This window comes from Hyla sarda, chromosome 7 (genome assembly GCF_029499605.1).
Source record: "Hyla sarda isolate aHylSar1 chromosome 7, aHylSar1.hap1, whole genome shotgun sequence".
NCBI lineage: Eukaryota > Metazoa > Chordata > Amphibia > Anura > Hylidae > Hyla > Hyla sarda.
Window position 1 is genome coordinate 179,603,574 of NC_079195.1, and position 11,790 is coordinate 179,615,363.

Here is an 11,790-nt window from a genome sequence, read left to right on the forward strand (position 1 = left end):
GGAGATCTCAAGCACAAAACTGTGTTTAATTTGGTGAACGGGGATCTGGGGGGACACCCGCTGATGGTTATTGTAATGTATTTTTGGTGATCTATTTACTTGGGCCATGCACATATTGGGCTATTTAGCCCTGACTAGGATGGTATTGTATTTTTTTTTTTTTTTGTTGTTGTTTAAATTTATACTTGGAGGTGTGTAAACTCCATATGTAATGCACCTTGAACATTTTCCAGTGAGCATTAAGGTTGCACCTGTGAGGCCATGCACCTATATCAGCCAACTTGGGTGGGGCATGTAGCCTCTCTCCCTCCTCCCATTGTATGTGTGCTCAGTCACACTGGAGGTAACTGGGAGCAGGCTGCATGTCGGCCTAGTGCTGCAGTAATTGCCCACTGGCCCCTGGTTTTTGCTTTTCACGCACAGGTAGGTTAGCGTTAGGTCCCGTGCCATTTGAGAAACCTTGGCGTTGGTGTGTGGGCTCTGGTGTGTCCTTCATATAAGGATACACTGGCGAATGTCTCAATTTTAACATCAGTGTTGAGGGATAGCCAATGTCATTGTATACATCTACCACAGTAGTGCACCTAAATTTCTGTACTGTTGGATGGTATTCTATACAAATGTTTTAGAACATATTACTGTGATAATATTGTGCATGTGCTTAGGTGCATTGTTATGCTGTAAGTTATAGGACTATATTGGATGTCCCTGAGGGGATGTCCCATTGCTTTGGGTGGGTTTTAGAGTCTTTCTTTCCCTCCCTGTGTTTTAATTGCTTTTAAAGTGTGTGCTTTGTGTAACTACAGTGGGGATCAAAAGTTTGGGCACCCCAGGTAAACATTTGTATTAATGTGCATAAAGAAGCCAAGGAAAGATGGAAAAATCTCCAAAAGGCATCAAATTACAGATAAGAGATTCTTATAATATGTCAACTAAAGTTAGCTTTTATTTCCATCATTTACACTTTCAAAATAACAGAAATGAAAAAAAAATTGCGTCTGCAAAAGTTTGGGCACCCTGCAGAGTTAATATCTTGTACTGCCCCCTTTGGCAAGTATCACAGCTTGTAAACGCTTTTTGTAGCCAGCCAAGAGTCTTTCAATTCTTGTTTGAGGTATCTTTGCCCATTATTTCTTACAAAAGTCTTCCAGTTCTTTGAGATTTCTGGGCTGTCTGTCACGCACTGCTCTTTTAAGGTCTATCCATAGATTTTCAATTATGTTGAGGTCAGGAGATTGTGAAGGCCATGGCAAAACCTTCAGTTTACGCCTCTTGATGTAATCCACCGTGGATTTCGAGGTGTGTTTAGGATCATTATCCATTTATAGAAGCCATCCTCTCTTTAATTTCAGTTGTTTCACAGATGGCATCAAGTTAGCATCCAAAATTTGCTGAAATTTTATTGAATCCATTTTTCCTTCTACTCGTGAGATGTTCCCTGTGCCACTGGCTGCAATACAACCCCAAAGCATGATTGATCCACCCCCATGCTTAACAGTTAAACAGAGTTTCTTTTCATTAAATTCTTTTCCCTTTCTTCTCCAAACGTACCTTTGCTCATTCCGGCCAAAAAGTTCAATTTTAACCTCATCGGTCCACAGAACTTGTTTCCAAAATGCATCAGGCTTGTCTATATGTTCATTTGCAAAGTTCAAACCCTGATTTTTGTAGTGAGGACATAGAAGAGGTTTCCTTCTGATGACTCTTCCATGAAGACGATATTTGTACAAGTATCTCTTTATAGTGGAATAGTGTACCACAACTCCAGTGTCGGCCAGATCTTTCTGGAGGGATTGGGCAGTCAAACGTGTGTTTTGAATTGTTTTTCTCACAACCCTGCGAGCTACTCTGTCTGATATTTTTCTTGGTATTCCAGATCTTGCTTTAACTTCCACTGTTCCTTGTCACGATTCGGCTGGCTGGAGGTGGATCCTCTGTGCCAGAGAGGGATTGGCGTGGACCGTGTTGGTGGACCGGTTCTAAGTTGCTACTGGTATTCACCAGAGCCCGCCGCAAAGCGGGATGGTCTTGCAGCGGCGGTAGCAACCAGGTCGTATCCACCAGCAACGGCTCAACCTCTCTGACTGCTGAAGATAGGCGCGGTACAAGGGAGTAGACAAGAGCAAGGTCGGACGTAGCAGAAGGTCAGGGCAGGCAGCAAGGATCGTAGTCAGGGGCAACGGCAGGAGGTCTGGAACACAGGCTAGGAACACACAAGGGAACGCTTTCACTGGCACAATGGCAACAAGATCCGGCGAGGGAGTGCAGGGGAAGTGAGGTATAAGTAGGGAGTGCACAGGTGATAACACTGATTAGGCCTGCTGCGCCAATCAGTGGCGCAGTGGCCCTTTAAATTGCAGAGACCCGGCGTGCGCGCGCCCTAAGGAGCGGGGCCACGCGCGCCGGGACAAGACAGACGGGGAACGGGTCAGGTACGGGAGCCCGGACGCGCATCGCGAGCGGGCGCCTCCCGCGTCGCGAATCGCATCCCGGCTGGGAGAGATATTGCAGCGCACCCGGTCAGCAGGTCTGACCGGGGCGCTGCGAATGAGAGGATGCTGCGAGCGCTCCGGGGAGGAGCGGGGACCCGGAGCGCTCGGCGTAACATTCCTGATGACTGCCATTTCTTAATTACATTCCGAACAGAGGATATTGACATCTAAAAACGTTTTGCTATCTTCATATAGCCTTTTCCAGCTTTGTGAGCGTCAACTATTTTCAGTTTCAGATTTCTAGTCAACTGCTTAGAAGAACCCATGGTGCTGATTGTTGGGGTAAGGTCAGATGAGTCTGGGCATTTAAAACCTTTGAGATTGACATCACCTGGTCTTCCCAGATGATGATTGAGAACAATCCATGACACTGGCAGGTCTCAGCTTTGCAAAGGGGGCAGTGCATGCTATAAATTCTGCTGGGTGCCCAAACTTTTCCAGACGCCATTTTTTTGTTTTCTGTTATTTTGAAAGTGTAAATGATGGAAATAAAATCTAACTTTTGTTGACATATTATAAGAATGTCTAATCTGTAATGTGATGCCTTTTGGAGATTTTTCCATCTTTCCTTGGCTTCTTTATGCACATTAATACAAATTTTTACCTGTGGTGCCCAAACTTTTGACCCCACTGTATAATTTTTTTTCTACTTTTGTACCAATAAAGAATATACATGGAATCTGTGTGTGCGTCTTATGGTATGTTTATGCTGTTTGGTCTCTAGTGTTGTTCTTGTAGAATTTAAACCTTGGTAGCACCTATTGCTGGTGTTTTAAGAGATTGAGCCCGCCAATCGGTGTTTTTTTGTAATTTGGTGAATGGGGTGGCCCGTTTCTTTAGTGTGTAAGAACTACTTCTACTTCTCTTGCATGTACCATTTGCCTCTCCGCTAGTTTTCCTGGATATCTCCGTCAAACAAATCTACTTTTTTGGTTCAATGTTTTATTGAGAATTTCAGAAATAACAATCATAAAAAAGATGACATTAAAGGGGTACTCCGGTGCTCCAGCGTTCAGAACATTTTGTTCAGAATGCTCGGAGCTGGAGGCCCTGATCATGATGTCACAGCCCCTCTATTCAAGTCTATAGGAAGGGGAGTGTCGGCCAACACGCCCCTTCGCATAGACCTATTCAGTAAACAATAAAAGGGCCCCAAGAATGGCGCTGTTCCAGTAAAGGCAATGTTCCGTTATTATTCAGGTAAAACCATATTTATTTATCAAAGACAGTCTTACAGGCACATCAGGAGCAAGACGTGTTTCGGGTCACTGCGTACCCTTTTTCAATTGCAGATGGATGAAAAAGGGTACGCAGTGACCCGAAACGCGTCTTGCTCCTGATGTGCCGGTAAGACTGTCTTTGATCAATAAATATGGTTTTACCTGAATAAGAACGGAACATTGCCTTTACTGGAACAGCGCCAATCTTGGAGCCCTTTTATTGTTTCCTGAATTTGCCTAGCTCTGGACCCGTTTTTCCGGTATCCAGCATCCACTCCTCCGGTTGCAGTTCCCTGGTACCCCGCTATTTGGGGTGATATGCATAAAACCAAGAGGTGTAACAGGTGAGAGTCCACCTTTAGACTGTCACCCCCCTCTATATCGACAGGATTACACGAGGCGCTGTCCTCTCTTTTTTTGTTCTTTCTCTTTTCCTAAAGACATGACTGGAGGGGATGTGGTGTGACGTCACATGGGGGCGTGGCCATGTCACAACCACTGCCACAGGAACCCGGCGTTTGTTTAGAACGCCAGGTGCTGCGGGAGATCGCGGGGGCCCTTGCAGTGGGGGCCCCACGATCAGACATCTTATCCCCTATCCTTTGGAGTGGGGATAAGATATCTAGCAGCAGAGTACCCCTTCAACTAGTTGTAAATAACTTGATGATGAGGTAGCATATCACAGCATACAGTGTACAGAACTGTACTAAATATCAAGTAAGAAAAACAATAATAATGAACAGTTGGTGCAGAGATACAACAAATACAGTTACTAAAAGTTCCACAAGGGCCATATGAAAGTTCATGGTGGTAATATGTCAAGAAAACATTCCTCGATTTTTATTTTTATTTTTTTTTGTGGATCATCCACAATCCTCCTAAGTAGCTGACTTAACAGAAGAGAACTAACCATACTCTTAGGGGGGTGGCTCTAAAATCTCAACATCTTGTTCCAATAAGTTTGCTTAGTATATAGATTCATTTTAGCTAATCAGCCTCCACATAAACTCACAGGCCCCTCTATTAGGTACGCCTGTTCAATTGCTTGTTAACACATATATCTCGCCAGACAATCACATGGCAGCAGCTTAAAGCATTTAGGCATGTAGACATGGTCAAGACAACTTGCTTAAGTTCAAACCAGACATCAGAATGGGGAAGAAAAGGGATTTATGTGACTTTAAATGTAGCATGATTGTTGGGCTGGTCTGAGTATTATAGAAACTTCTGACCTACTGGGATTTTTACACACAACAATCTCTGGGGTGTACTTATTTTCTGATGCATGTTTGGTCTTTCTAAGGAAAGATTTATATAGAAATCTATTTGATGTTTAGATAAAACCAGTTTTTATTTTCAACAGATGACAGCACCAAAAACTTCATGGGATATCTTCATTTATCTCCAGATTATGAGGTAAAACATAACAGTATCACAGAAGATTATTGTGGAGAACATTCAACATTGGTTATCACATCTGTACCCTCAGTGCTTTATATCGGAGACCACGAATCTACTGATCTCACTAATCAAAGGGAATCTTCACCTGGTCAGTCACAGGTTGTTAAAAAAAGAACAGGAGCGACAATAGGTGAAATATTTCCATGTTCCGAATGTGGCAAACTTTTTAAAAGGAAAACTAACCTTGCTAAGCATGAAAGAATTCACAGTGAAGACCATCTATTTTCATGTCCAGAATGTGGAAAATGTTTTCGCCAGAGATCGCAGCTTTTTAAACATCAAAGAAGGCACAAAGGAGAAAAGCCATTTTCGTGTTCTGAATGTGAGAAATGTTTTTGCCAGAAATCAGACCTTCTGGTACATCAAAGATCTCACACAGGAGAGAAACCATTTTCATGTTCTGAATGCGGGAAGCGTTTCATTCAGAAATCAAGTCTTGTTAAACATCTGAGAATTCACACAGGAGAGAAACCTTTTTCATGTTCGGAATGTGGGAAATGTTTTACCCAAAAGTCACATCTTTATAAACATAAGAGAACTCATACAGGGGTAAAGCCATTTTCTTGTTCAGACTGTGGGAAATGTTTTACCATGAAAGCAACTCTTATTGAACATCTAAGAACTCACTCAGGAAAAAAGCCATTTTCATGTTCAGAGTGTGGGAAATGCTTTACTAGGAAAAAACATCTTATTGTACATCAGATTACTCACAGTGGGGAAGCACCATTTTCATGTCCAGAATGTGGGAAATGTTTTAGCCAAAAGGCCTATCTTGTTAAACATCAGAAGACTCATATTGTGGAGAAGTCATTTTCTTGTACAGAGTGTGGGAAATCTTTTACTAGGAAATGGCATCTTATTGTGCATGAGAGAATTCACACTGGGGAGAGACCATTTTCATGTCCAGAATGTGAGAAATGTTTTAGGCACAAATCTGATCTTGTTAACCATCAGAGAACTCACACAGGGCAGAAGCCTTTTTCATGTTCAGAATGTGGGAAATGTTTTACCAGGAAATCATATCTTATTGTACACCAGAGAACTCACTCTGAAAAAGACCTTTTTATATCTGGATTGAGGAAAATGTTTTAAAATAATAAGGAAAGCTGTTTCATTAGTCAGGCTGTAATAAATGTTTTAACTTAGTTATATTAGAATTTTTATTTTTGCATCATGATATCGGTTTTCTCAAAGCTTCTCCACGCAAACAAAGAATGTTCACCTCTTTCTAAACTTATTAACTGCCTGTATATGTGTGATCCATGGAAAATGTTTTTACTCCATACTCCAGGTTTTTAGAATACTTTTTTTTCTCCTCTCCCCCTTTCCTGGGTTGTTAATATTTCCATAGGGCCTATTGACTGATAATATAATTGACTAACAAGGTTAAAGCCCCATTCACATTATGTTTTGGGGCTATGTCAATGGTATACATCTGAATACTTACAAAAAGGTATTCTGACCCCGGAACGCCAATAGAATTTAAAGGACTAAACATATGTACTAGTGACTCAATTTGGTCTGTTTCATGACCTTATAAGTTTTGTTTGCCAGAGTCAAAGGTTTATTAGACACTTTTGAGTCTTACAAACAAAATGTATGTGTTCAGAAAACTGTCCATAGTCTCTAGTAACAATAGTATCAGCAAAAAGAAACCTTATGCAACAGGTGCTGTTCCAAATTTTTATTTCCCTGGAATTTGGAATAGCGCCTGTTGCATAAGGTTTCTTTTTGCTGATACTATTGTTCCTTCGAGACGGGATTGGGCTATCCTCTTCCTACAACCTTTCAGGCTTGGCAGTTCATCTCCAGAGAACAAGTTTTGCTACCCCTATACAGAGGATATATGCGCATTCTACTATATACCAGGTGAGCGGCCACACAGAAGGCAGGCGTTTGCTTTCCTTTACTTGGGATTCTTGCCTTAAGTAATACACAGGGCACGGTTCCCCGTTTTTTCCATTTTCTCTTTAAGGTACCATAGTCTCTAATAGACTGTTTATAACAAGCAACGATTACGGACCAGCTTGGCTACTGAACCGGTTTTCCTTTGAGCCATACCTAGGAGCAGATTCTAAGTACCCACCAGATATTCACCTCTTATCCAGCTCCAAGATGCTGAAGCTGGATTCATGCTGCTAGGTGGTACCAGGTTGCTCCACAAGTGTGGTCCCTGTGTGGGTAGCAGCTGACCAGATGATACCAGTGTGTAGCACTGCTAGTGGCACACTATGTTTGGTTCATTAAAGGGTTACTGCAGCAAAAAATATATGGGTAAGGGATAAGTGTCAGATCACGGGGGTCCGACCGCTGGGGCCCCCCCCCCCCCCCCCATACCCATTTATTTCTATGGGAGCGCCGGTGATGCCAGAGTACAGAATTCAGGTCTCTTTGGCGCTCCCATAGAGAATGAATGAAATCTGTGCTGACCCCAGCACATTCTCCTTTCGGAGAGAGCCGGGCCCGTTCAGGAGACACATAAGTTACCTTTGTTGCAGTACCCCTTTAAAGTGTACCTTAAATTCTGCAATGTTTTGTTACACTAAACCTTCAGAGTGTTGACAAGGTGATTTGGGACTGTTACTACTCTTTTTGTGCTCTTAGAGTCCCCTCTGTAGTGCATAGCTATTTCATATTTTCTCCATTTCAGGATCAGGACCAAAGCAGAGTTTTGTTTTTAGTACTGGAAATCACCTGGAGATCTTTTTTCCTTACTTCTCTGGCCAATCACAGGACAGCACGTAGACACAATCTTCATCCTTTCTGCTATTTACATGATTTTTAATAGTATCATTTTTTTAAAATTCTTTCTATATCAGTACAAGTCAAAGCACTAGATATCATGGCAGAACTTTCCTTATTCAACGTTCCAACCAAAATACAGTAGAATGGTCATTCTATTCCTTGCACTCTATTTTCCTTTAATTGTTTTGTAGAATAAAACAGGACTTCAAAGAGAACCAGGATTTTCGGCGCTGACCATGAAGGAGATAGCGGAGCCCAGGTAAGGAAAGAGGTTTAATAGCAACGCGTTTCACCGCGCTTGCGCAGGGTGAGCACGGATATTTTAGTCTTTCCCCTCCCCAACCCTCATGCTGGCTTTACTCCACAGGGAGCGCCTTTCTTCTTTTTCTTTAATTTTTTTGTGTCTTTGACAGCTATTTATTGCATTTTTTTTTTAAATGTCAATAAAAACATTTAATGATTACTGTATTTATCGGCGTATAACACGCACTTTTTAGGCTAAAATTTTTAGCCTAAAGTCTATGTGCGTGTTATACGCCGATACACCCCCAGGAAAGGCAGGGGGAGAGAGGCCGTCGCTGCCCGCTTCTCTCCCCTGCCTTTCCTGGGGTCTAGAGCCCTGCTGCTGGCCCTTCTCTCCCCCTGGCTATCGGCGCCACTGCCCGTTCTGTCCCCCTGACTATCGGTACCGTCGTTGCTATGCGTTGCACGGCGCGGCGCATGACGTCAGTGCGCCGCGCCGTGCATAGCAACGACGCAGGGGACGCATGCCGGAGGCCTGCAGCAGCGCGGACCCCGGCAACAGGTAATTATGCCACCGGGGATGGGGGGAGGCAACGGGGCAGCGGCGCCGGCAATGGGTGCCGCTGCCCCTTCTCTCCCCCTGGCTGTCGGCGCCGCTTCTCTCCCCCTGGCTATCGGCGCCGGCAATGGGGCGCCGGTACCGATAGTCAGGGGGACAGAATGGGCAGCGGCGCCGATAGCCAGGGGGAGAGAAGGGCCGGCAGCAGGGCTCTAGACCCCAGGAAAGGCAGGGGGAGAGAAGCGGGCAGCGACGGCCTCTCTCCCCCTGCCTTTCCTGGGGGTGTATCGGGGTATACACGCGCACACACGCACCCTCATTTTACCATGGATATTTGGGTGAAAAACTTTTTTTACCCAAATATCCTTGGTAAAATGATGGTGCGTGTTATAGGCCGGTGCGTGGTATACCCCGATAAATACGGTACAAATCAAACATAACCTTGATTATTATGTCTAAATGTTCTGCATTTTTTCCTAATAGAGTGGAATCTTTTTTCTTTTTTTTTTATATAGAGCGAATGTTATTCTATGGAGTATTTACACAGGTCAGATCTAAATGTTACATGTGCTTAAAAAAACTATATAGGATCCATTTCACAAAAAATAAATCAGAACCCATTTCAGAATATATATGGCAGGGCGCAAAGGCTCTGCTTTCAGAGTAAAGGACCTGTGGATTACAAGTCAACTTTTAGTACTTGGCATTGTTGGACAGCCGCACTGGGCAGTGTATTGGTGCTGTATGCTACAAAGCTATTGATTGTGAGTATATTATGCCTTAAAGGGGTACTCCACTGCCCCAATGTTTGGAGCATTTTGTTCCGAACACTGGGTGTGGGCTGTAGGGGTTGTGATGTCATGGCCATGCCCCATGGGAGGGGGCGTGGGGCCTGCATACACTGTAAATGAACTGCACCGCTGACACACTTCCGGCGGTGGCCATTTTACCGAGGCGCTGCCTGATCCCAGCAAGTGGAAAAACATGGCAGAACAGGCAAGCAAACGTGCAGAGAGTCGAAAGATGGCGCCGGAGGCCCGGAAAGTCGCCACGGCTGTGGCCACCTGTTTCAAGAGTTCTCTGACCATCTCCAGAAGATTTCCATCGGGGGCCAAAGAGGTCTGCTATGAAGTCCCGCTGCCCGAGGACGATGGAGACTGGCCACCAACCCCGGTGGAGGGATGCCGGCATGTTCTCATGCATCATCGCCGACGAGGCTGTTCCCTCACCACCGGACCTTGGGGTCCTGGGCCGAAATTCACACTGAAGAGTCAGAAGTGAGTATCCCGGCTGAGGCCGCTTTCCTTCCTTTCCTTCTACCCCTAGCCCAGAGCAAACCCCCCAGACCCAGAAGTCTGCAGCACATTCCCGGTCATCACCTTTACCAAAGTGGCTGGAGCACCTTCTTCCCTTGCCAAGGAAGTGCCATCCCTCAGTCCCACCGGCCCAGTCCGAGAAGGCCAGAAGAGAAACTCAAGTGGCCAAGAATGGAAAGATATGGGCTGAAGCTGCTGCTATATGTAACATAGTTCATGAGGTTGAAAAAAGACTAGAGTCCATCAAGTTCAACCTTTATCCCTACTGAGTCCCTACTGAGTTGATCCAGAGGAAGGCAAAAAAAAAAAACTCGTACTAGAGGTAAAAATTCCTTCCCGACTCCAAATATGGCAGTCAGAATAAATCCCTGGATCAACGTTCTGTCCCTATAAATCTAGTATACAAAACCAGCGATGTTATTACTCTCCAAAAATGCATCCAGACCCGTTTTGAACTCTTTTACAGAGTTCACCATGACCACCTCCTCCGGGAGAGAATTCTACAGTCTCACTGCTCTTACAGTAAAGAACCCCCGTCTGTGCTGGTGTAGAAACCGTCTTTCCTCTAAACGTAGAGGATGCCCCCTTGTTATAGATACAGTCCTGGGTATGAATAGATCATGGGAGAGATCTCTGTATGGCCCCCTGATATATTTATACATAGTTATTAGGTCGCCCCTAAGCCTTCTTTTTTCTAAACTAAATAGCCCTAATTCTGATAATCTTTCTGTGTACTGTAGTCCTCCCATTCCCCGTATTACCCTGGTTGCCCGTCTTTGAACCCTCTCCAGCTCCACTATATCTTTCTTGTACACTGGTGCCCAGTACTGTACACAGTATTCCATGTGTGGTCTGACTAGTGATTTGTACAGCGGTAGAATTATTTCCTTGTCGTGGGCATCTATGTCCCTATTGATGCACCCCATGATTTTATTACCCTTGGCAGCAACTGCCAGACACTGGTCACTACAGCTAAATTTACTGTTAACTAAGACTCCTAAGTCCTTTTCTATGTCAGTCGTCCCAAGTGTTCTCCCATTTAATACATAATCCCAGCCCGGATTTTTCCTCCCCATGTACATTACCTTACATTTATCAGTGTTGATCCTCATTTGCCACTTCCCAGCCCAAACCTCTAACCTATCCAGATCCATTTGCAACAGTGCACTGTCCTCTATTGTTTTTACCGCTTTACAGAGTTTAGTATCATCTGCAAAGATTGTTACTTTACTATTCAACCCCTCTACAAGGTCATTAACAAATATATTAAACAGAACAGGACCCAAGATGGACCCCTGTGGTACCCCACTAGTAACAGTCATCCAATCAAAATAAGTACCATTAATAACCACCCTCTGTTTCCTATCACTGAGCCAGTTACTTACCCACTTACACAGATTGTCCCCCAGCCCGATCCTTCTCATTTTATGCACCAACCTTTTATGTGGCACCGTATGAAATGCTTTGGAAAAATCCAGATATACAACATCCAGCGATTCCCCCTGGTCCAGTCTGGAGCTCACCTCCTCATAAAAGCTGATCAGGTTAGTTTGACAGGACCGATCCCTCTTAAAGAAGATATTCGAAAATAGCATTTCTTAGAAAACCCTCAAGCAATTTACATACAACAGAGGTTAAACTAACAGGTCTATAATTCCCGGGGTCACTTTTTGTTCCCTTTTTAAATATTGGTACCACATTTGCGTGTTGCTATAGAGTCCCAGAATATTAAAAATAGGGGTCTGTATATAACA

General features: G+C 44.0%; 1 protein-coding gene across 3 annotated transcripts in view; it reads left to right on the forward strand.

Annotated features, from left to right (window-relative positions):
* LOC130282793 (oocyte zinc finger protein XlCOF7.1-like) overlaps nt 1-6,309 on the forward strand; it is a 35,072-nt gene extending 28,763 nt beyond the window's left edge. For all 3 annotated transcript variants that reach the window (XM_056531534.1, XM_056531535.1, XM_056531536.1), the window contains exon 9: nt 5,076-6,309. In XM_056531534.1, the coding sequence (XP_056387509.1) occupies nt 5,076-6,265 (1,190 nt within the window). In that variant the 3' untranslated portion in view covers nt 6,266-6,309. The remainder of the gene's footprint in view (nt 1-5,075) is intronic.
* Nucleotides 6,310-11,790: the final 5,481 nt, after the last annotated feature.